General features: G+C 42.4%; 1 protein-coding gene across 1 annotated transcript; it reads left to right on the forward strand.

The window, feature by feature from the left end:
• The first annotated feature begins 334 nt into the window (after positions 1-334).
• LOC110530921 (arf-GAP with SH3 domain, ANK repeat and PH domain-containing protein 1) lies at positions 335-25,235 on the forward strand. Its single transcript, XM_090183048.1, has 10 exons — positions 335-365; positions 1,467-1,582; positions 14,338-14,345; positions 14,993-15,170; positions 16,886-17,117; positions 20,443-20,509; positions 22,701-22,765; positions 23,004-23,506; positions 23,805-23,927; positions 24,923-25,235. The coding sequence occupies exons 1-10, from the start codon at positions 335-337 to the stop codon at positions 24,995-24,997; spliced, it is 1,398 nt and encodes a 465-aa protein (XP_090039174.1). The 3' UTR covers positions 24,998-25,235.
• The last annotated feature ends 1,763 nt before the right edge of the window (positions 25,236-26,998 follow it).

Here is a 26,998-nt window from a genome sequence, read left to right on the forward strand (position 1 = left end):
GGCAGCAATGTGTTGGAGGGAGGTTCCTAGGTGTGAGAAATTTGTAGAAGGGCATGAGACCAAGGTATGTGTAGCATTGGGGAAAGTAGTGGTATTTGTTAATTGTAGAGTGCCCATGTGGCTGAGGATCAGAAATATCTGGTGAGAGAGGCAGGTTAAGGTTCCCAGGGTTGGAGTAGTGCAGAAGTTGTCTGTATGCTGAGGCAGTGAAGAAAGTAGAAGAAGATGGGTGTGAGGGATCCTGAGAGGAGTGGTGTGAGTAGGAGATCTCCATCAGTACAGGCCAACAAGTGATATATGCATCAGTAAGATTGGATGTTTAGCGTTTATAGCAATGGTTATTAACCGTACCTTGATGATGGAAAGTAAGTCGCAGAAAATGTAGGTTGTGATGGCAGCTGCAGAGAAGTATCTGGGAGATTTGATGTCAGAAGGGTGTGTTAACTGGTGGTGTCCCATCGTTTCTGGCTGTTGGCCTGAGGTACGACTAAATAGATTTAGCGGAGTAGGTAGGTGGGTTTTAAATGAGTGTATGGGTTATTGTAGACTATTTGTGGATTTTAAAAAAAGCAAGGTATAAGGGAGTTATACTCCAGACTAGTTGGTGGCGGTAATGCAACATGTATTTGATGCTACAGTCATTAAACCTCATAGAAGAAGAAACAGGTCCCACCTCCCAGATCTCATGCTCGCTCTCGCCTTACTTGCAAATGGCTGTTTGCACATCTACCAATATTTTTGTCATTGTAGGGCGCAAAAGTACAGCTTAAAGTCTGAGTGTGAAATTGACATGTGTGGCAATAATTGCGTCATTTCAACAAATTCGTTTTTTAATGTTCACAACTCATCAGTTACACGTTTGAGTATATGTGTTTACAACTACAGAGTATTATTTCATGTTCACAATTAATCAGTTCCACACTTAAATGTATTCTACGCGCCCAAATTACTATGTCAATGATTTACCTCCCACTTCTGTTTGTCTCCACAGGGCGGAGACATGCGCAAAGCTTTTCCTTGTTTATTTTCGTCACGAACGCGGGGAGAGACATGGCGTGCGTGCGCTAATGACAGACAGCAGATAGGGCGAGAGAAAAAAAAACAAGGGGAAAAGATAAGCGGCTACCAGAGCCTCTACAATAATTGCATTAACTGAATTGTCTCTCGGTGCCTAAAAGTTTGTTCTTGAAAAACGTATCACATTTGGCCACAACTGGACACAACTGAATCGGGTTTTTACAACTGAAAGGGTGTAATTAAAGCTTGGATAGAGGGAAAGGTTGGAAATAGTGTGGAGAGGACGTTTTGGGCAGGACATTTCACCATATTTAACGGATACTTAAAAAAATGATCTCATCGTGTGTTATTAAACAAAGGTTGATTCCGTAGCCTACAAATCCTATTTCAATCTCTAATTCGTGGTGTTGGTTTTTTGATTTTCCACTCATTTTTTTTCCGTACGCCAGACCAGATCTCGGTATCCGAGTTCCTCTCGGAGACCACCGAGGACTACAATTCCCCCACGACTTCCAGTTTCACCACACGGTTGCAGAGCTGTAAGAACACCGTCAATGTTCTGGAGGTAAGGCCGTGCAGAAAACGCTTAAATGGCAATGAGATGAGCACAGGGAACAAACATATAAACTCAACTATAAGTTACGTGAATGTCATGCAATTGCACTTGCAATTAGTCCATACTCGGCTCTTGAAATTGAATGAAATCGGCCCCAACTCTCTCTCGAACTGCTTCAACACAGCATTCATTCTGCTATACCTGAAGGGCAGGCTATGTTAGGATACAATGCGTTCACGCTGTGCAATAGGGGCCACGCATTTTCCACAGGGATGAGTGTTGGCATGTGGAAGAATGAATGGTCAGATAAACCCATTGTTCTGGTAGGTCTATTTTAATATTTAATTTATAGCGGTCCCAAGGATGGTAGGAGTGATTCCATACGAAACCAGGACAGAAAAAGACCATGATTGGGGGGATTTTCACGAAATTAAATAAAACAACGTGGAGGAAGACTGTTGACATACATTTGACATCTGTATCTTAAAGCATAATTGAGAAATAATTGATCAAAGTTGCCACATTGATTACATTTTGGCCATACCCGGCCTCCTTTTATAGGCGGCAGGTAGAGGGTTGGCCAGAAACTGAAAGATAAAAAATCTGCTAATGTGCTCCTGAGCAAGGCACTTATCTCTCTAATTGCTCCTGTAAGTCGCTCTGGATAAGAGTGTCTGCTAAATAGTTAACCCAAATTACAAAATAACATTTTGGTTTCCTTACCATGTAACCAGTCCATGGACTAGGTGTGACAGCAATCCATGCTTTGCTTTAGTTTCCCTGGCACTGTTTCCACATGCTAATATTGGTCCCATGACCTGAATAGTATTTGTGCCACATGCTAAAATGTTAGCATCTGGAAACAGTGTCAGGGAAACTAAACCATGGTATGGGTTGCTGTCATGCCTTGTCCATAGATTGCTTACAGGGTAAGGAACCCAAAATGTCATTTTGTAATTTGGGTGAACTATCCCTTTAAGACACCATAATGTTTAACCTGTAGGTGCTACAAAGCAACACTTGGTGTCATATGAAGCTTTACTTTTTGCTCTGTAATATGAGTAGTATTTTGATATCAATACAAAAATATGTAGTTATATGACATTCATTTATGAATATAAAACAAAAATAAAGATCAATATTGAAAACACAATTTGTGGCAAATTGTTCTTTATATTGCTGAACATAATATTCTGTATGGGCATATCAAAGGTCTAGAGTGGGATTACTGCTACTTTTAGACTTACTATCCAATTTGCATTACCAACAGAATTAATGTGAACATTTATAAAACATGTTTGCCCTCTGCTAGTGATTTGCAGTATGTGCAATGATACAAGTGAAAGGTGGGCAATGATTGGTTATATTGCCTACTATTCCAATTTCTCTGAATAAAATGGACCATATCTTTAAAACTATCCCACACTGGAACTTTGATATGCCGTAGAGCAGGGTTCCCACACTGGAACTTTGGTATGCCGTAGAGCAGGGTTCCCACACTGGAACTTTGATATGCCGTAGAGCAGGGTTCCCACACTGGAACTTTGATATGCCGTAGAGCAGGGTTCCCACACTGGAACTTTGATATGCCGTAGAGCAGGGTTCCCACATCCTATTGTATATTAGTTATATCCATATTAGTTTTTCTATATTAGTTTTTATTTTTTATTTTTTAGAATAGTTAGGCTGTTTATGGCCATGGCAGTTCACATGTGCAGCAAAGCATTGGCTATGCAATGATTGTAAAATTATTTGACTCAAATATGCCATTGTACAGTGCAGCAAAGCTGTGTGATATTGCAATGCCATATACTGATAGGGTACACTTAACCCAGCCTAGTCACCAGTGCTGTTTCCTAGGCTACATTGTATACATCGATAATGTAGGCCTACAATTCCACCTTGTCTGTTTTGTAAGAATTTAGAAATGTCATTCCCACACTGCTCGCTACACAACTTGTAACCATATAGCTTTGGATGGCAGAGCAAACTTGCCACGCCTCCTCTCAGTAAAAATCAGGGAGTTCGATTAGGCTAACCTGGGGTGCACCGGGTAATGGCCCGTGACGTGACTGGGCAAAACCTGTGATGGAGCCCTTCTCTAATCGAACAGTAATCTGCACCGGTCATATTGTCAATAAGGCAGCATGTTGCATCATTAAGGAACATATATTTTCCATAAAATAAATGTTTGAACTTTCAAACTAGTTTTCAGTGTGAAGGCAGATTAAGCGCAAACCCTTATTCATGCAAAAACTATGAAACTCTCATTACTCTACTTTTGGGGCGGCAGGTAGCCTAGTTGTTAGAGCATTGGACCAGTAACTGAAAGGTTGCTAGATCGAATCCCCGAGCTGTCGTTCCTTGGCCGTTATTGTAAATTATAATTTGTTCTTAACTGACTTTCCTAGTTAAATAAAAAATAATACTCCACGTGCTTGACTTCTGCTTTGAACGGGGTGTAACTAATGGGAAATGGCTAGATAGTTAGCAGTGTTAAGTGTAACACTCGCTCTGAAAAGTTGGATTTGTGGTGGCATTTGCAGAGCGATAGGTAACGGTGCTTCTTGTAGGAATTGTTGATGTGTTCAGAGGGTCCTTGGTTCAAGCCCAGGTTGGGGCAAGGAGAGGGACGGAAGCATTACTGTTACAGTGGCACTCGTTACAAAACGGGGGCACCCAGTTACAAAACGGATGCAGTCACTTATCACCCAGTGAAAACTCCTACTCGGTTAACAGCATGTGTTGTGTGTTAGTTTATGTGTGTTAGTTTATTTACGTCTCTGCCTCATTTCTAAACGGCTTAAATAAAAACTCTGAAAAATAACATTTGAAAATATATTTTTTTATTGTAGGTTAATTTAGGATGTATTGTACAACCTAAGGACATTGTAGTAGCACAAACATAATCATGACGCAGTCTACACATTGCATTGGGGAAAAACAACTGTTATTTCGCTTCTCAATGATCATGCAACACCCCAAGATTTGATAGACTGCACATGATTGAAATTTGCCAGAGTAGCCTGTTCTGCGTTTTGACCACAAATAACATGCAAATGTTATTTTGCTTCTCAATAATCATGAAGCACAGCACAATTTGATTGCAACGCCGGAGTAGCCTGTTCTAAGTCTAGTGAACCCGAATGATCTGCGCGTTTAGACCAGAGTTTGGGCTTGTTTGTTAAGTAGAGAATCCCACACATGCACAAAAGGTTCAGTTGATCGGGAAGAGGTGTCCAGACAATTTTGCCACGCAGCCACTTTGAAAATAATTTGTCCTCAGAAAAGGGATAGACAGAATTGAGTTGGGAAAATCTTGTGCAATACACCGACGCATGTCTTGTATTCAAGATCCTTAATGGCCTGGCTCCCCCTCCACTCAATATTTTTGTTAAACAGAAAACCCCCTTGCTGCTTTTTGTTTTATGTTGCTCTGTCTGTATGCTACGTCTTGCTTGTCCTATGTTGCTATGTCTTGCTTGTTCTATGCTGCTATTGTCTATATTGTAATTGTTTTTAATAACCTGCCCAGGGACTGCGGTTGAAAATTAGCCGGCTGGCTAAAACCGGCACTTTTACTGAAAGTTGATTAATGTGCACTGTCCCTGTAAAAATAAACTCAAACTCAAACTCAACTCAGAATGGGAGAAGCCAATGGGGAAGTTAGGAAGGACATAAAGTAGACTACATGTTTTTACTGGGGAATTTGTGTATAAGCATTATGTGTAGTAAAGTGAACCAGTGATGTGAAACAGCACAATGCAAATTATTTAAATTATGATATATTAGAGGCTACAATGATGCTACTGGAATTTTAACACGTTGTTAGCCCTGGTTGGGCGAACTGTGACCAATGTTCACCATGGAAAGAAGTAGAGGGTGTTCAACCAACGTGAGTAGAGGTGCAACCTAAAAATATGCAAACATAATTGAACAGGAAAAGGTGCAACGCTCACTAGCTATTAAAAATGGGTAGTTTTATTAAGCAAGTTTAAAAGATAGATTTTTCGGCCTTCATAGCCTTCTTCAGAATCTCTTTCTAAATAAAACAGAATATTTAATGGTGAGCGAGTGTTGCTTCTTTTCCTGTCCACCAATGCTCAACATGCTCTGTAACCTATGCCTTTGTCCAATAAAATCCTCAAAAAAACGGGCTTGCAATGAGATCTACATCAGCTAATTGGTCAACTGTGGCGAATGCATTGGAACGTAAAGGAAGACCGATGAGCTCACAGATTGCTATGACGCAGTTGTCGGTCTATTATAGGCCATTGTTTTCACTTTGAATCATTTGAATGCCTCTATTTAGGCTTCCAGTTGACAACTCTCTGGTTTCCTAGTGTGTTCATATTCTCTTGGGGAAATGCAAGGCAAAAGTGATGAATCACCTGGGGCAGAGAAGAGGTGCATGATGGTCTTTTGATGTTGGCACACTGGGTTCATTGCACTGCAGTGATCTCTTAAACTGAAATGTATTTTGTCTGTATAATCAAATTGTATTTGTCACATGCGCTGAATACAACAGGTAGACCTTACTGTGGAATGCTTACTTACAAGCCCTTAACCAGCAATGCAGTTTGAAGAAAATACTTATCAAAAAAAGTAAGAGATAAGAATAACAAATAAAGAGCAGCAGTAAAATAACAATAGCGAGGCTATTTACAGGGGGTACTGGTATTGTCAATGTGCGTGTGCACCGGTGTCGAGGTAATTGAGGTAATATGTACATGTAGGTAGAGTTATTAAAGTGACTATGCATAGATCATAACAAAGAGTAGCAGCAGAGGGTGGGGGGGATGGGGGCAATGCAAATAGTCCGGGTTGGCATTTGATTAGCTGTTCAGGAGACTTATGGCTTGGGGGGTAGAAGCTGTTTAGAAGCCTCTTGGACCTATACTTGGCGCTCCGGTACCGCTTGCCGTGCGGTAGCAGAGAGAACAGTCTATGACTAGGGTGGCTGGAGTCTTTGACACATTTTAGGGCCTTCCTCTGACACCGCCTGGTACAGAGGTCCTGGATGGAAGGAAGCTTGGCCCCGGTGATGTACTGGGCTGTACGCACTATCCTCTGTATTGCCTTGCGGTCTGGGCCGCTTAGTTGCCATACCAGGCAGTGAAGCAACGATGGTGCAGCTGTAAAACCTTTTGAGGATCTGAGGACCCATGCCAAATCTTTTCTGTCTCGTGAGGGGGAATAGGTTTGTCGTACACTCTTCACTACTGTCTTGGTGTGCTTGGACCATGTTAGTTTGTTGGTCATGTGGACGCCAAGGAAGTTCTCAACCTGCTCCACTACAGCCCCGTCGATGAGAGTGGGGGCGTGCCCATTTCTCCTTTTCCTGTAGTCCACAATCTTCTCCTTTGTCTTGATCACATTGAGGGAGAGGTTCTTGTCCTTGCACCACACTGTCAGGTCTCTGACCTCCTCCCTATAGGCTGTCTCATCGTTGTCGGTGATCAGGCCTACCACTGTTGTGTCATCAGCGAACTTAATAATGGTGTTGGAGTCGTGCCTGGCCGTGCAGTCATGAGTGAACAGGGAGTACAGGAGGGAAGGAGGGAGGTGTTTTGTCCCAGGGTCCTTAGCTTATTGATGAGCTTTGAGGGCACCACGGTGTTGAACGCTGAGCTGTAGTCAATGAATAGCATTCTCACATAGGTGTTCCTTTTGTCCAGGTGGGAAAGGGCAGTGTGGAGTGCAATAGAGATTGCATCATCTGTGGATCTGTTGGTGCGGTATGCAAATTGGAGTGGATCTAGGATTTTTGGGATAATGGTTTTGATGTGAGCCATGACCAGCCTATGGGTCGGTAGTTATTTAGACAGGTTATCTTAGTGTTCTTGGGCACAGGGACTATGGTGGTCTGCTTGAAACATGTTGGGATTAGAGACTCGGACAGGGAGAGGTTGAAAATGCCAGTGAAGACATACTATACACAGTTAAGGTGGCAGATCGCTGGTTCGACTCCCCGAGCCGGCAAGGTGTAAAAATGCCCTTGAGCAAGGCGGTTAACCCCCAACAGCAATTGCTCCTTGGGTGCCAATGACATGGACGTTGATTAAGGCATCCCCTCGCACTGCTCTGATTTGAGGGGTTGGGTTAAATGGGGAAGACCCATTTCAGCTGAATGCATTGTTGTGCAACTGACTAGGTATCCCCTTTCCCTAATTATTAATGGTTACAGAGTACATTTTTAATGGGGGTGGTAGTTGCCTCGTCCCCTTAATGACTTAGGTACCTACACCATAGACATGCATCACACACACACCCTCATCATCTCCATCAGCAGCATGAATGTGTTTATGCATTGTTTCTCATCGATTCATTCTCTAATCGAACCGAATCGCACCGACTCATTTCTAACTAAAATGTGTTGTTCCTGTGGTATTGGAGCCCATGTAGATGGGTATCGAATCGTCTTGAAAGGTAAAAATGCAAATCCCTACCCGAGAGTCTGTGGAGTTCAATTTAATTTTCATTAGAAAAGTTGAAAGGGAAATTTCACCTTGGAACTGCCACTGCGTGTCGTCATTACTATATTAGCAACATTATGTTGTTGTCATAAACATCAACATTATCCAAACCACAAGCTAGAATGAGTGCATTTTCATTTCACTGGTAGAATCGGTAAGTTTCAACTTTCGGTGTATTTGTCTGCTCATAGTGAACCACAAGTCCAGCATTCATAAGACTGCAGATACTTTTGTATATATGGTGTACGTGGACACCCCTTCAAATAGGTGGATTTGGCTATTTCAGCCACACCCGTTGCTGGCGGGTGTATAGAATCAAGCACACAGCTATGTTATCTCCATAGACAAACATTGGCAGTAGAATGGACTTACTGAAGAGCTCAGTGACTTTCAACGTGGCACCATGTCAGCTAATGTGGGTTAAGCGTTGGATGAGGGATGGTATGAAATACGCAAATTGTCAAACAGTCTAAATGCTAATGTTGTGGCATAGTTCTCATGACTGATTGCAACCAGACAACCAAAAAACAGCACTAATAGGTCTCGTCCATGGGGTAGAATATTATATTCTTGTCCATGAGGTAGATTATATAATAGTCTCGTCCATGGGATAGATTATACAATAGTCTCGTCCATGGGGTAGAATATAATAGTCTCGTCCATGGGGTAGAATATACAGTGCCTTGCGAAAGTATTCGGCCCCCTTGAACTTTGCGACCTTTTGCCACATTTCAGGCTTCAAACATAAAGATATAAAACTGTATTTTTTTTGGGAAGAATCAACAACAAGTGGGACACAATCATGAAGTGGAACGACATTTATTGGATATTTCAAACTTTTTTAACAAATCAAAAACTGAAAAATTGGGCGTGCAAAATTATTCAGCCCCCTTAAGTTAATACTTTGTAGCGCCACCTTTTGCTGCGATTACAGCTGTAAGTCGCTTGGGGTATGTCTCTATCAGTTTTGCACATCGAGAGACTGACATTTTTTCCCATTCCTCCTTGCAAAACAGCTCGAGCTCAGTGAGGTTGGATGGAGAGCATTTGTGAACAGCAGTTTTCAGTTCTTTCCACAGATTCTCGATTGGATTCAGGTCTGGACTTTGACTTGGCCATTCTAACACCTGGATATGTTTATTATTGAACCATTCCAATGTAGATTTTGCTTTATGTTTTGGATCATTGTCTTGTTGGAAGACAAATCTCCGTCCCAGTCTCAGGTCTTTTGCAGACTCCATCAGGTTTTCTTCCAGAATGGTCCTGTATTTGGCTCCATCCATCTTCCCATCAATTTTAACCATCTTCCCTGTCCCTGCTGAAGAAAAGCAGGCCCAAACCATGATGCTGCCACCACCATGTTTGACAGTGGGGATGGTGTGTTCATTGTGATGAGCTGTGTTGCTTTTACGCCAAACATAACGTTTTGCATTGTTGCCAAAAAGTTCAATTTTGGTTTCATCTGACCAGAGCACTTTCTTCCACATGTTTGGTGTGTCTCCCAGGTGGCTTGTGGCAAACTTTAAACGACACTTTTTATGGATATCTTTAAGAAATGGCTTTCTTCTTGCCACTCTTCCATAAAGGCCAGATTTGTGCAATATACGACTGTTGTCGTATGTCCTCTGTCCTATGGACAGAGTCTCCCACCTCAGCTGTAGATCTCTGCAGTTCATCCAGAGTGATCATGGGCCTCTTGGCTGCATCTCTGATCAGTCTTCTCCTTGTATGAGCTGAAAGTTTAGAGGGACGGCCAGGTCTTGGTAGATTTGCAGTGGTCTGATACTCCTTCCATTTCAATATTATCGCTTGCAGTGCTCCTTGGGATGTTTAAAGCTTGGGAAATCTTTTTGTATCCAAATCCGGCTTTAAACTTCTTCACAACAGTATCTCGGACCTGCCTGGTGTGTTCCTTGTTCTTCATGATGCTCTCTGCGCTTTTAACGGACCTCTGAGACTATCACAGTGCAGGTGCATTTATACGGAGACTTGATTACACACAGTAGGATTGTATTTATCATCATTAGTCATTTAGGTCAACATTGGATCATTCAGAGATCCTCACTGAACTTCTGGAGAGAGTTTGCTGCACTGAAAGTAAAGGGGCTGAATAATTTTGCACGCCCAATTTTTCAGTTTTTGATTTGTTAAAAAAGTTTGAAATATCCAATAAATGTTGTTCCACTTCATGATTGTGTCCCACTTGTTGTTGATTCTTCACAAAAAATACAGTTTTATATCTTTATGTTTGAAGCCTGAAATGTGGCAAAAGGTCGCAAAGTTCAAGGGGGGCGAATACTTTCGCAAGGCACTGTATATACATGTAGGTTTGGTTAGGTTATTGTTTGAAGTGCTATGTACATGTAGGTAGGGGGTGAAAAACAAAACATCCGGGTAGCTGTATAATTCACTATTCAGCAGTCGTATGGCAGTCGTTCAGCAGTCGTAGAAGCTGTTCAGGAGGCTTTCGGTCCCAGACTTGGCACTCCGGTACCCCTTGCCTTGCGGTAGCAGAGGGAACAGACTGTGAGTCTTTGACTTTGTGAGTCTTTGGCTGGAGTCTTTTCAGGGCCTTCCTCTTACATCATCTGGTATAGAGGTCCTGGATGACAGGGAGCTCGGCCCCAGTGATGTACTGGACCATACGCACTACCTTCGAGCAGTTGCCATGCCAAGGGTGATGCAGCCAGTCACGATGCTCTCTATGGTGCCGCTGTAGAACTTTTTGAGGATCAGAGGACCCATGCCAAATCTTTTCGGCCTCCTGAGGGGGAAGAGGCGTTGTCATGCCCTCTTCACAACTGTGTTGGTGTGCTTGGACCTTGATGGGTCTTTAGTGATGTGGAAACCGAGGAACTTCAGGCTCTCGACCGTATCCACTACAGCCCGTCGATGTGAATGGGGGCTTCATGTATTCCACTATCAGCTCTTTTGTCTTGCTGACGTTGAGAAAGCGTTTGTTGTCCTGGCACCACACTGCCAGGTCTCTAACCTCCTCCCTGTAGGCCTTCTCATTGTTGTCAGTAATCAGGCCTACAACTTTGTGTCATCAGCAAACTTAATGATGGTGTTGGAGCCGTGTGCGGCCACACAGTCGAGGGTGACCAGGGAGTACAGGAGGGACCTAAGCATGCACCCTTGAGGGGCCCCCGTGTTGAGGGTCAGCGTGGCGGATGTGTAGTTGCCTACCCTCACCACCTAGGGGCGTCCCATCAGAATGTCCAGGATCCAGTTGCAGAGGGAGGTGTTAAGTTCCAGAGTCCTTAGCTTAGTGATGACCTTCGTGGGCACTATGGTGTTGAACGCTGAGCTGTAGTCAATGTACAGCATTCTCACATAGATGTTCCTTTTGTCCAGTTGGGAAAGGGCAGTGTGGAGTGCAATAGAGATTGCATCATCTTTGGAGGCATTTCCAAATTGGGATGGGTCAGGGGTTTCTGGGATGATGGTGTTGATGTGAGCTATGACCAACCTTTCAAAGCATTTCACGGCTACAGATCACGGCTAGAGTGCTACAGGGCATACAGGACGTAGTCATTAGACAGGTTACCTTGGCGTTCTTGGGCATGGGGACTATGGTGGTCTGCTTGAAACATGTAGGTATTACATTTTATTTTTATTTATTTAACCCTTAATTTACCAGGTATGTTGACTGAGAACACATTTTAATTTACAGCAACTACCAAGGGAATAGTTTCAGAGAAGAGGAAGGGGATGAATGAGCCAATTAGAAGCTGGGGATGATTAGGTGGCCATGATCGTATGTGGGCCAGATTGGGAATTTAGCCAGGACACTGGGGTTAACACTCCTACTCTTACGATAAGTGCGATGGCATCTTTAGTTACCACAGAGGGTTAAGACACCCGTTTAATGTCCCATATGAAAGACGGCACCCTACAAACTGGATGGAGGTTGAAAATGTCAGTGAAGACACTTGCTAACTGGTCAGCCTGCGGCCTTGTGAATGTTAACCTGTTAAAAAGTCTTACTCACATCGGCTACATGCATGGTTCAGTGTTGCTTGCCTTGAACCAAGCATTGAATGCATTTAGCTTGTCTGGTAGACTCGCGTCACTGGGCAGCTTGCGGCTGGTATTCCCTTGGTCAATCATCATAGTTTGCAAGCCCTGCCATATCGGATGAGCGTCAGAGCTGGTTTAGTAGGATTCGATCTTAGTGCTGTATTGACACTTTGCCTGTTTGATTGTTCGTACACAGGCGTAGCGGGATTTCTTACAAGCATCCAAATTTGTGTCCCACTCATTGCCTTTAGCTCAGTTCAGATGTTGCCTGTAATCCATTGCTTCTGGTCAGGCTATTTATGCACGGTCACTCGGGGGACTACATTGTCGATACACTTATTAATGAAGCCAGTGACTGATGTGGTAAACTCATCAATGCCATAGTATGAATCCCACAACATATTCAAATCTGTGCGAGCAAAATATTCCTGTAGCTTAGCATCCACTTCATCGAACCACTTCCATATTGAGCTTATCACTGGTACTTCCTGTTTCAGTTTTTGCTTGTAAACAGGAATTAAGAGGATGAGGTTATGGTCAGATTTGCCAAATGAAGGGCGAGGGAGAGCTTTGTATGCATCTCTGTGTAGAGTAGATGTGATTTAGAGTTTTTTTTTGCCTCTAGTTGCACATAGAAATTAGGTAAAATGGTTTCCCTGCATTAAAATCCCCAGCCACTAGGAGCACCACATTTGGGTGAGCATTTTCTTGTTTGCTTATGGCCTTATAGAGTTGGTTGAGTGCAATCTTAGTGCCAGCATCGGTTTGTGATGGTAAATAGACGGCTACGAATAATACAGATGAGAACTCTCTTGGTCTACATCTTGCCGTAAGGTTCTCTACCTCAGGTGAGCAAATACCACTAGACTTCTTTATTATTAGACATCGCGCACCAGCTGTTATTGACAAATAGACACACACTCCAACCCCTCCTCTTACCAGGCGTAGCTTCTGCATTTTCTTGTTTGCTTATGGCCTGGTGGTAAATAGACAGCTGCAAAAAAATATACATAAACTCTTGGAAGCTCTCTTTTGGGAAATAGTGTGGTCTACAGCTTATCATGAGGTTTTCTAACTCGGATGAGCAGAACCTTGAGACTGCGCACCAACTGTTGTTGACAAAGAGACACACACCCCCTCCCGTCACCTTACAGGACACAGCTTTTCTGTCCTGCCGATATATAGAAAAAACAGCTAGATTTATATTTTCCATGTAAGTTTATGGAAGGGGGTGAGAACCATGAGCCTCCTAGGTTTTGTATTGAAGTCAATGTAGCTAGAGGAGAACGGAAGCTAGCTGTCCTCCGGGTACACCATTGTGCTACACCAGGGAGTGCTGTTGAGGCTACTATAGACCTTAATTTCAAAATAGTGTGCTTTAATCAATTAAATAAGTATACTGTATTTAGGGTAGTTTGGTCTAAAAATTATAACTTTTTTAATGTTTCACTCTAAGAATAAAAAAAAATCACTCAGTAGGATGGTTCTCCTCTTCCTCCTCTGAGGAGCCTCCACTGCTGCACACGTTCATCCCCTGTAAATTAATTCCAAAAGCACACCAGCCATTTGATACCTGTGGCAGAAAAACACCAGAAAGTTTAATAATATTTGGCAATTGAGACATTTGTAACCTGGACAGGAACGTAATAAAAGTAATTATTTTTAAGCCTCATTTAGATATTTTTCTGCTTATACGTTCTGAAATTTGGTAGGCTATTTGTTAGTCAACTTGTCTGTTATTAGATAGGCGACATACTGCTTCTCTTGTCATTACTTGACGCTCTAGAATACTAAAATAAGACTTTCCTCACCAGAATGTCATACATTTATAGAATGAATGCATCATCAACAATCTAGTTGACATGTGTAAGGTTCTCTTACATTTCTGCTTCTCTCGCAGAGCAACGACGTCCAAGTCTAGAACCAACAGGACCCTGAACAGCTTCCACCCTGAAGCCACAAGACTGATAAATAGTTAGTTAAGTAGTTAGGCAAATAGCTACCCGGACTATCTGCATCGACCTTTTTTTGCACTAACTTTTTTGACTCATCACATACAGTGCTGCTACTGTTTATTTGTCAATTTATTTCGAGTTATACTCTATGTACATATCTACCTTAATGACATCGTATCCCTGCTCATCGACTCGGTACTGGTACCTCTTGCATATAGCCAAGTTATCGTTACTCATTGTGTATCTATTACTTTTATTATTATGTTTTAATTTTCTATTTTTTCTCTATTTTCACTCTCTGCATTGTTAGAAGGTCCCGTAAGTTAGCATTTCACTGTTAGTCTACAACTGTTGTTTACGAAGCATGTGACGAATAACATTAGATTTGGTTTAGGTACCAGGGAGATTTTCTGTGCAAAATTTCCAAATTACGACAGTTAAACTGGTTTTAAGGAATTTAAAATCTGTGAAAACGATCCAACATATTTCTGATAGCATTTCAGTTAATCTGGATGCATATTTTATTTGGTGGGGGAAAAAATACACGTTTATGCTACATAAGACGGTCCTTGAGCTCACATTCACATTATCTCAAGATGCTGAATGAGAGAAATCATATTTCTCTAATCCTGTTCCGAGACAAAAATGAACATTTGGTCTATTATTTTTACTGCACTACCTACAGTCAGTGCCCAATTACTTTTCCAACTGTTCCATCTGAACTTCAAAGATTCAAACCAGGGAGTGCTGTTATCTTAAGCGTTATATTTTACCGATACGGTGTACCACCACTATTTACTTGACTCCGTTCCGTACCTGCTTACTTTCACCCCTGACTGTGTCAATAAATATAAATTATCTCTGTATGGTGCAAATCAAATGCATTTCTGATACCGGCCTAAGTATTAGTTCACTGGCAAACAGATAATTATGATAAGAAACAAACCTTATATTCTCTATGGCAGGACGGTGAGGCAGGAGTACATCAACGCTAAATACCTGGACCACAAATTTGCCCACCAGACTGGCAAAGCGGTTCCAGGCAAGCTGTCGGAGGCGGTGCGCTCCCGAGATCTGCTGTTACTTATCCAGATTTATGCCGAGGGGGCGGAGCTTATGGAGCCCCTGCCCGAGGCAGGAAAGGTAAGGGTAGCTGTGTTCATTTTATTCTTAAATAGCATATTCACTGAAGTGCACAACGAGTGAGAAAACAATTCAGAAAGCTTCAAGTGGTCACAATTCCAAAACAATTTGGCATCACTGGACGAAGACGTGGTTATGAAAGTGGCGTTATTTGATAATTTTATTGATGTATATTTTATTTACAGTACCAGTCAAAAGCTTGGACACACCTACTAATTTTCTTTATTTTTTTTACTATTTTCAATATTGTAGAAATCAAAACTAGGAAATAACACATGGAATCATGTAGAACCAAAAAAGTGTCAAACATATCAAATATATTTTATATTTGACATTCTTCAAACTAGCCACCCTTTGCATTGATGAGAGCTTTGCACACTCTTGGCATTCTCTCAACCAGCTTCATGAGGTAATCACCTGGAATGCATCTCAATTAACAGGTGTGCCTTGATAAAACTTAATTTGTGGAATTTCTTTCCTTCTTAATGAGCTTGACACAATCTGTTGTGTTGTGACAAGGTAAGGGTGGTATACAGAAGTGGTATACAAGTCCAAATAAGCAAAGAAAATGACAGTCCATTATTTTAACACGTAAAGGTCAGTCAAACTTTTAAAGTTTCTTCAAGTGCAGTTGCAAAAACCATCAAGCTCTATGATGAAACTGGCTCTTATGACAACTGCCACAGGAAAGGAAGACCCAGAGCTACCTCTGCTGCAGAGGATAATTTCATTAGAGTTAACTGGACCTTAGATTGCAGCCAAAATAAATGCTTCACAGAGTTCAAGTAACAGACACATCTCAACATCAACTGTTCAGAGGAGACTGTGTGAATCAGGCCTTCATGGTTGAATTGCTGCAAAGAAACCACTACCAAAGGACACCAATAAGAAGCAGAGACTTGCTTGGCCAAAGAAACATGAGCAATGGACATTAGACCGGTGGAAATCTGTCCTTTGGTCTGATGAGTCGAAATTTGAGATTTCTGGTTCCAAACGCAATGTCTATGTTAGACGCAGAGTAGGGGAACTGATGATCTCCGCATGTGTGGTTCCCACCGTGAAGATTGGACGAGGAGGTATGATGGTGTGGGGGTGCATTGCTGGTGACACTGTCTGTTTTTTAGAATTCAAGGCACACTTAACCAGCATGGCTACCACAGCATTCTGCATTGATATGCCATCCCATCTGGTTTGCGCCTAGTGGGACTATCATTTGTTTTTCAACAGGACAATGACCCACACACCTCCAGGCTGTGTGGGCTATTTGACCAAGAAGGAGATTGATGGTGCTGCATCAGGTGACCTGGCCTCCACAATCACCCAACCTCAACCCAATTGAGATGGTTTGGGATGAGTTGATCCGCAGAGTGAAGGAAAATCAGTCACCAAGTGCTCAGCATATGTGGGAACTCCTTCAAGACGGTTGGAAAAGCATTCAATCAAGTCAAAGGATGACATCTTTGAAGAATCTAAAATCAAACACTTTTTTGGTTACTACATGATTCCATATGTGCTATTTCATAGTTGTGATGTCTTCACTATTATTCTAAAATGTAGAAAATAATAAAAATAATGAAAAATCCTTGAATTTGTAGGTGTGTCCTAACTTTTGACTGGTACTGTATTTATTCACAATAGGGAATATGATGCCATTCTGCTTGCAGTCCTGGATAGGTATGAGCAGTCTCTGACCTCTTACTATTGACCCCTCACAGCCAAGTCCTGTGAAAAAAGACCGCTCTCCGCGGCCCCAGAGCTTCGGCCACTCCTCCAGTATGTCCTCCCCTCAGGACAAGCTGACACTCCCGGGGGGTTACACCCCCCACAGGGACAAACAGCGCCTATCCTACGGGGCCTTTGCCAACCCAGTCTACAACACCTCCACAGACATGTCTCCCTCACCAGGACCTGACGGGACTACACTACCCAGCAGGACAGCAGGGAAAGGTAATATGAATAATATTATTCATCTAATTTTAATCTATTATATAAAGAAAAAATAAATGCGCTTTGCATAGGAGTCTTTCCAATGGTGCTGGTTATGGCAGTAGCAACTGAGAATCATGTATTTTATAAAATACATCAGGTCTCTTTGTCAACCGAAAGATTGCTGCTTTTTGGAGGGCTGAATAAGAGAAAGGTGTTATGGAGGATCACAGCACAGTTTCCATAAGTCTTAACAAGGAATGGTATAGTTGCAGGCTACGCCACCAATACACCAACACTTGGTGCTCAACTCAATCACACCCACATTGCTGTGTTAAAATAGTAGCTCTTTTTCACATACACAATAAAACCAAAGACAGGTTTAGGTTAATTCCAAATATATGAATTCCATTGTATATACATGTATATTCCATTGTAACAGGGAATATTTCATTGTACCAGACAAACGTCTGTAAATCAAGCATCTCCACCTTGCACAGCCAGAGGACTGTCCACCCCTCAGAGCCTGGTTCCTCTCTAGGTTTCTTCCTAGGTTCCTGCCTTTCTAGGGAGTTTATCCTGGTCACAGTGCTTCTATATCTGAATGGATTGCTTTTTTTTTTGCTGGGTTTCTGTACAGCACTGTGACATCTGCTGATGTAAAAAGGCTTTATAAATACATTTGATTGATTGATGTACATTATTACACAGTTCCATAATGCTCTATGACTGGTTTGAAAGCAGTATAACAAGGTCCTTCAACTAAAGTGTTGCATTATCTTAATGGAAGGTTCACTCCAAAATCAACGTTTGTCAGATGTTTTCAGACCTAAAAAAAATACAATTGGGGTAAAAAGGTTACATTGAAAAGGAAAAGGTGCAACACTCACTCACCATTAAAAACATGTTATTTTATTTAAGACACTATTGAAAGCTTGACGTTTGGGCCTTCATCAATGGCCTTCATCTACGTTTCTGATAGTGTGCAATCATTGCACCTTTTCTTTTTCAAAGATGCTAATTTGGGTTGCACCTTGACTAACGTTGGTTAAGCGCCCTCCACTTCTTTCCATAACAAATAATACAACAAGCAGTTCCTTGGATCCCCAGAAGATAAGCACTTAAAAACCTTAATTAATATACTTGATCCAAAGTGGTCCTTGATGGTAAAACTCAATGAAATCAAGAAATTATATGGTGTTTATCTTTTCCATTCTGATACATGGCCATGGACTTATCCACTTTAAAAAGATGAGGGATGGGTCTGGAGAAATGTTAGCGCTCATGTATAGACAGAGCTATTGATATATGGACTGAACATCAATGACATTGCAACTAAGCTCATCAGGCATTTCTAAGTTATATTCTTCAAGTATTAATGGCTGTACACTGTATACAGTTAACCCACTGTTCCCCGGGCGCTGAAGACGTGGATGTCGATTTAAGGCAGCCCCCCACAACTCTCTGATTCAGAGGGGTTAAATGCGGAAGACACATTTCAGTTGAATGCATTTAGTTGTACAACTGACTAGGTATCCCCCTTTCCCTTATTTCCCGCATTTCTATATAATTAATTTAAAGATGCAAAAATGTATGTTCATGTTCAAATCCCAGCTTGACATCTGCTGATATATAAAGGGCTTTATAAATACATTTGATTGACTGATGTACAGAGTTTTCACAATTATGCAGTTCATGCATGGAATAATCCAGTGTTTTTGAATAGTTTGTTAATGTCAAAATAGATTGATAGTGCCTTCCGCTTTGTGTCAGAGAAATCAACTTGAACATCTTGTTCAATCTTTGCATCTTTACAGTACCCTCTTTCTGAATTAAATATGGCTTTGATCATAGATAACAGCTCTGTAGCATGCCTCCATAAGATGAGAGTTTTGCCCTCTTGTTTTAACCAATCACAGCATGCCTCTCATTCCCTGTATTTTCTAGCACCCTCTACTGGCCTGCCTACCTCCCTTCCCCTGGGCTCCCAGACTGGAGGCAGCGGGGGCATCTCCACCCTTAAGAAGAGACCCCCCCCCCCCCCCCCCCCGGGCACAAGCGTACCCTCTCAGACCCCCCCAGCCCAGTCCTGCAAGGCCCCCAGAGCACAGGTGGGACCGGTTGGGGTGAGTGGGACGGCGGTCGAAAAGTTTAAAACAACACTGTGCATGTTTCCAGTGACATGTTGTGAACCTTGCATATAGAAGTAAATAGTGCTGACGGGATTCCCTATTCTACACTACATACAATAAGATCTGGTTCACATGATCCCTTTCTATCTTGATGTTTTGTAACTTTGCATCCTCCTGAACACACAAAAGACAAAAGAGTACATTGTCTTCTTCCTTATATTTAGTATTACTCAAATCTCCAATGAATAGTCTCTAAAAGGGAAATCTATGGTTTACTGGATCAGATTGGGCTACACTTGCACCAGTTGGGAATGGAATGCACCACCATTATGTTATTGATAACAGCCTATTCATTCAATTTCCACGCATTTTGCACTCTACCATATGTGCTCGATAGTTTACCCCAGGGCCATGTTCAGTAGCGAAACATTGTCAAACGCTGCAGAAGAAATGCTATAAGTTGAGCTGACGAGATTTATTATTCTACGTGTCAGAGGCATGTTTGTTCTACATAACATATTTACAGTGCCTTGCGAAAGTATTTGGCCCCCTTGAACTTTGCGACCTTTTGCCACATTTCAGGCTTCAAACATAAAGATATAAAACTGTATTTTTTTGTGAAGAATCAACAACAAGTGGGACACAATCATGAAGTGGAACGACATTTATTGGATATTTCAAACTTTTTTAACAAATTAACAAATAATACAACAAGCAGTTCCTTGGATCCCCAGAAGATAAGCACTTAAAAAAGCCTTTAATTAATATACTTGTTTCCAAAGTGGTCCATGATGGTAAAACTCAATGAAATCAGGAAATTATATGGTGTTCATCTTTTCCATTCTGATACATGGCCATGGACTTTTGATGTCTGAAAATATCTGTTAACCTTTGATTTTGGAGTTAACTGTCCCTTTAAAGGGGTAGTTTGGATTGAAACAAAAATAAATCGGTCCCACCCTCCACTTTAAAAAGATGAGGGATGGGGCTGGAGAAATGTTAGCGCTCAAACGTATAGACAGAGCTATTGACATAAGGACTGAACATCAATGACATTGAAACTAAGCTCATCAGGCATTTCTAAGTTATATTATTCAAGTATTAATAGCTGTACACTGTATATAATTCATTTAAAAAAAAAAAAAAAATGTATGTTCCAAATACCAGCATGCCCCCCGGTAAGGCCATAAATCTTCACTATTTTTCCCACACAGGAAGCGTGTCCACTCCCCCGCCTACAAACAGGACCTCACCTGGAAACAAGTTTGAGCAGCAGCAGAGGTACAGTACCATCCCCGCTGCTTCAACTCACTCATTCAGCCTTTCCAGGCTCAGTGCAATAGTGCCAATCGCATATTTAGCAGATGCATTTATCAACAGTGCTCACAATTAAATGGGTATTTAATTTTGTGGATGACTTACACTTTACGTATTTTGGAATATGGTCGAATACAAACTGTCGCAATTCAACGGCTCAGACACAAGACTTATGTAGCAGGGTCTACAAAACAAAGGGAAAACCAGCCACGTCGCGGACACCGATGTCTTGCGCTCAGACAAGCTAAACACCTTCTTCGCCCGCTTTGAGGATAACATAGTGCCACCGACTCGGCCCGTTCTCCGTGGCCGACGTGAGTAAGATTTAAACGTGTTAACCCTCGCAAGGCTGCCGGCCAAGATGGCATCCCTAGCCGCGTCCTCAGAGCATGCTCAGACCAGCTGGCTGGAGTGTTTACGGACATATTTAATCTCTCCCTATCCCAGTCTGCTGTCCCCACTTGCTTCACCATTGTTCCCGTAGTAATCACGTCTATTATCATGAAGTGCTTTGAGAGGCTAGTTAAGGATCATATCACCTCTACCTTACCTGACACCCAAGACCCACTTCAATTTGCATACCGCCTCAATAGATGCAATCGCCATCGCACTGCACACTTCCCTATCCCATCTGGATGAGAGAAATTCCTATGTAAGAATGCTATTCATTGACTATAGCTCAGCCTTCAAAACAATAGTACCCTCCAAGCTCGTCATTAAGCAGGGGGCCCTGGGTCTGAACCCCGCCCTGTGCAACTGGGTCCTGGACTTCCTGATGGACCGCCCTCAGGTGGTGAAGGTAGGAAACAACACCTCCACTTTGCTGATCCTCAACACTGGGGCCCCACAAGGGTGCGTGCTCAGCCACCTCCAGTACTCCCTGTTCACCCATGAATGCGTGGCCAAGCACGTCTCCAACTCAATCATCAAGTTTGCAGATGTCACAACAGTAGGCCTGATTACCAACAATGACGAGACTTCCTACAGGGAGGAGGTAAGGGCCCTGGTGGAGTGGTGCCAGGAAAATAATCTCTCACTCAACGTCAACAAAACGAAGGAGCTGATCGTGGACTTCAGGAAACAGCAGAGAGAGCACGCCCCATCCACAGCAGAAAAGGTGAAAAGCTTCCTCGGCGTACACATCACCGACGATCTAAAAGGGTCCAATTGAGAGCATCCTGTCAGGCTGTATCACCGCCTGGTATGGCAACTGCACTTCCCGCAACTGTAGGGCTCTGTACAGGATGGTGCGGTCTGCCTAATGCATCACCGGTGGCGCATTGCCTGCCCTCCAGGACACCAATGTTACAGGAAGGCCAAAAAGATCATAATGGACATCAACCACCCAAGCCACGGCCTGTTCGCCCCGCTGCCATTTATTTTACCTTTATTTAATTAGGCAAGTCAATTAAGAACAAATTCTTATTTTCAATGACGGCCTAGAAACAGTGGGTTAACTACCTGTTCGGTGGCAGATTTGTACCTTGTCAGCTCGGGGGTTTGAACTTGCAACCTTCCGGTTACTAGTCCAACGCTCTAACCACTAGGCTACGCTGCCGCCCCGGCGAGGTCAGTATAGGTGCATCAAAGCTGGGACCGAGAGACTGAAAAACAGCTTCCATCTATCAGACTGTTAAATAGCCATCACTAGCCGGGTACCACCTGATTACTCAAACCTGTACCGTCAGGCTGTTGCTCTATGTACATAGACATGGAATCACTGGCCACTTTAATAATGGAACATTCGTACTTTAATAATGTTTACATACTGCTTTACTCATTTCATATGTATATACTATGTTCTAATCTACTGTATTTTAGTCAATGCCACTCCGACGTTGCTCGTCCTAATATTTATATATTTCTTAACTCCATTATTTTACTTTTAGATTTGCATGTGTTGTTGTGAATTGTTTGATATTACTGCACTTTTGGAGCTAGGAAAACAAGCATTTCGCTACACCCGCAATAACATCTGCTAAATATGTGTATGTGACCAATATAACTTGATTTGATTATGAGAGTCAACAACCAAAAAGATGGCTTAGAACTAAGCACTTACACAGTGCATGCAAACATTCAGAAATGGACCCCTCAACCTTCAAAGGCTAAGATCACATTGTATAATGAATGGGTCATCGTATCTCTCTTTCAGCGCTACCATTAGTAATACAAAGTCAACACTTGGTCCAAGGGTTCTACCCAAACTACCTCAAAAAGGTATTATGTTTTCTCTCTTATTTGACAGAAAATGTGCAACAATGAAAGAAATCACACAGTATAGATTACTGGCCAGTTTCCCAGACACAGATTAAGCCTAGTCCTGGACAAGCTTAATTTGTCTGGGAAACCAGCACTACATGTGTACAATTTATTAAGGATACTGTTAACCCAAAATATACCAAAATAAGTTGATGCAAGTTGACACTTTTTAATGCCTCACGCTGTCTTTTTGAAGTGGCACTACGGAAGATCAACACTATCCACCTCCCTTCAGTGGACAAGCTCTGCCAACCTCCGGAGGTTCTACAGAGGTCAACCTGCGCCCAACTAGAGTCTTACCAAAAATCGCCCCAGCCACTGCAGACCCCCAGAGACACCCCTCGGAGGGCCCCGTTGGCAGAAAAAACGCAGCTAAGTGAACTGCCTCCCAAGCCCCAGATGTCAGATCTTCCCCCCAAGCCCCAGCTCTCTGACCAACCCCCGAAACGACAACTGTCGAATCTCCCGCCCAAACCACAGCTCAAGGACCTCCCGCCCAAGCCTCAACTGAGCGACATCCCTCCAAAGCCCCCTGTCAGTGAGCGGCTCCCTCCGGGCGAGGCCTTGCAGACTGCGATGGACAAGCAGTCTTGCAGTCAACAGGGGGAGCTATCCCCCAGACAGGCCAGTGAGGACACCAATGGATCCCCGCCATGTGCAGTGGAAATGCCTGTGCCGCTGCCTCGGAAGATCAACACTGTGAGTGCTGACTAAAGATAGTGCTTTTTGTTGTAGTACCTATGGCTGGATTCAATCCGAAATCGCGGAAGATCCACGTTAGGTCATTTCCGATTAAGCTGACATATGCAGCGTTTACCATGAATGTATCAACATTGCCTTCAACCCTGCTTACAACCTTTCAAGGCTGAACTGGTTTTAACAAGAAAAAAAATTATAACTCAAAGTATAATTTTATCAAGTCATACACCATGTGAAAATATATCAATGTACTCTGACGGTAATGTAAACATACTAAGCTTATTGCATTTTCAACCAGGGGAAGAGTAAAACTAGACGGTTGAAGACCATTTACGACTGCCAGGCAGATAACGATGATGAGCTGACCTTTGCAGAGGGAGAGGTTATCATCGTCACAGGAGAAGAGGACCCGGAGTGGTGGGTGAGTATTTGTCCTGCATCAGGCTGCAGCCACACTCATAAATGAACATGGATAAAATCCTATATGGCGTACATCATTGTCTGTTCTTGTCCATCAAAAGTGCAACTCATCTCTTTTTTTTAGGATGAGTCCAGATGAGTTGCATAAGTTAAAAGACTGACAATTTGTGTGATTTTGTTGGACAACCATCTGTGTTGACATTCATCTGGCAACGGATTTATCCTATTGAAAAAGCATTGGCTCCGTCTGAAATATTCGGACACAAAATGTTAATGTGGCCACAGCCTCACCTGTCAGCATTCATGGCAATGAATGAAGCTTCTTCTGAGAACTAAGAAGTATCTCTGGGAGTTTGAGGAGGAGTTTGAGAAGGAGTTTTAGGAGGAGTTTGAAAAGTAACTCCACAGTGTTGCTTACATTTTACATGTTTATCATTTCAAGAGAGCCATAAACTGTTGATGAGAGGTTTGAAATCTGGTCCCCGTTCAGTGGGGCACAATATTGTGGATTGCTAAGAAATTAATATATGAACAGAGGCCTCAGTGACATTTAGAGTAAGGAATCCCTATTCAAAGTTTTATTTAAAGAGTTTCTATCTACAACATTCAGTAGGTTGCACACTCCTGAACGTAACCAAATCCATTGCCTTTCTTTGGTGATCTAAGAGGACTAGGCTGACTGACAACTGTCTGTAAGTCACTCTGGATGAAAGTGTCTGCTAAATGACGAAATTGTAAACAATTATACCAGAAAGGTGACGGCGATACTGTATGGCAGAAGTTGGTAGGCTAGTGGAAGCTTCTGCCATGCATTTTTCTCCTTTCCTTTCAGATCAGGGATCATTAGTAAAGATTAAAAACCAAGTACACCAAATTATTGAAGTATGAGAGTATACTCATGTACATGTCACTCATGCCAGCCTCATTGTGAATCTGTCACAGTAAAATATGCATAATGTATTCATCATTATCCATCTCTTTTTTTATCTCTTTCAGATCGGGCACATAGAAGGAAATCCCGAGAGGAAAGGGGTTTTCCCCATGTCCTTTGTGCACATTCTGTCCGACTGACAGCCGGAGAGACAGGTGTGAGGCCATTCCTCTAATCTAGCACAAGCCCTTCCCTGGCCTCACATCAGACTTTAGGCAGAAGTGAAACAAATGCGAAGAAAGAATCCAACCCAGCCTCATTGCAATTATTATATATGATATCCTGCCTACCAGTATTACCGTAGCAGCAACCCAGCATGAAACTGGGTTTGCAGTAGCTTTCCTCAGAATTTCCCAATGTATGCTGTAGCTGTATGTACAGTGGGGCAAAAAAGTATTTAGTCAGCCACCAATTGTGCAAGTTCTCCCACTTAAAAAGATGAGAGAGGCCTGTAATTTCCATCATAGGTACACTTCAACTATGACAGACAAAATGAGAAAAAAAATCCAGAAAATCACATTGTAGGATTTTTAATGAATTGATTTGCAAATTATGGTGGAAAATAAGTATTTGGTCAATAAGTTTATCTCAATACTTTGTTATATACCCTTTGTTGGCAATGACAGAGGTCAAATGTTTTCTGTCAGTCTTCACAAGGTTTTCACACACTGTTACTGGTATTTTGGCCCATTCCTCCATGCAGATCTCCTCTAGAGCAGTGATGTTTTGGGGCTGTTGCTGGGCAACACAGACTTTCAACTCCCTCCAAAGATTTTCTATGGGGTTGAGATCTGGAGACTGGCTAGGCCACTCCAGGACCTTGAAATGCTTCTTACGAAGCCACTCCTTCGTTGCCTGGGCGGTGTGTTTGGGATCATTGTCATGCTGAAAGACCAAGCCACGTTTCATCTTCAATGCCCTTGCTGATGGAAGGAGGTTTTCACTCAAAATATCACAATATATGGCCCCATTCATTCTTTCCTTTACACGGATCAGTCGTCCTGGTCCCTTTGCAGAAAAACAGCCCCAAAGCATGATGTTTCCACCCCCATGCTTCACAGTAGGTATGGTGTTCTTTGGATGCAACTCAGCATTCTTTGTCCTCCAAACACAACGAGTTGAGTTTTTACCAAAACTTTATATTTTGGTTTCATCTGACCATATGACATTCTCCCAATCTTCTGCTGGATTATCCAAATGCTCTCTAGCAAACTTCAGATGGGCCTGGACATGTACTGGCTTAAGCAGGGGGACACGTCTGGCACTGCAGGATTTGAGTCCCTGGCGGCGTAGTGTGTTACTGATGGTAGGCTATTATGTTACTTTGGTCCCAGCTCTCTGCCGGTCATTCACTAGGTCCCCTCATGTGGTTCTGGGATTTTTGCTCACCGTTCTTGTGATCATTTTGACCCCACGGGGTGAGATCTTGCGTGGAGCCCCAGATCGAGGGCGATTATCAGTGATCTTGCATGTCTTCCATTTCCTAATAATTGCTCCCACAGTTGATTTCTTCAAACCAAGCTGCTTACCTATTGCAGATTCAGTCTTCCCAGCCTGGTGCAGGTCTACAATTTTGTTTCTGGTGTCCTTTGACAGCTCTTTGGTCTTGGCCATAGTGGAGTTTGGAGTGTGACTGTTTGAGGTTGTGGACAGATGTCTTTTATACTGAGAACAAGTTCAAACAGGTGCCATTAATACAGGTAACAAGTGGAGGACAGAGGAGCCTCTTAAAGAAGAAGTTACAGGTCTTGTGAGAGCCAGAAATCGTGCTTGTTTGTCGGTGACCAAATACTTATTTTCCACCATAATTTGCAAAAAATTCATTAAAAATCCTACAATGTGATTTTCTGGATTTTGTCTCTCATTTTGTCTGTCATAGTTGAAGTTGTACCTATGATGAAAATTACAGGCCTCTCCCATCTTTTTAAGTGGGAGAACTTGCACAATTGGTGGCTGACTAAATACTTTTTTTGCCCCACTGTATGTGTATAGATAAACAAATCTATGTATGTCCATGTAAGTGTATCTTTGTACATACATATGCACACCTAAGAGTGTATATTTCTGTACTTAAATACAAGTGTGCAGATACAGTACACTACATTACAGTACATTGACCCTGCTTGCTCAGAAAGGTAGGG

Source organism: Oncorhynchus mykiss, chromosome 8, assembly GCF_057628025.1.
Source record: "Oncorhynchus mykiss isolate SJ-2025 chromosome 8, ASM5762802v1, whole genome shotgun sequence".
In the NCBI taxonomy this organism is placed as follows: Eukaryota; Metazoa; Chordata; class Actinopteri; order Salmoniformes; family Salmonidae; genus Oncorhynchus; species Oncorhynchus mykiss.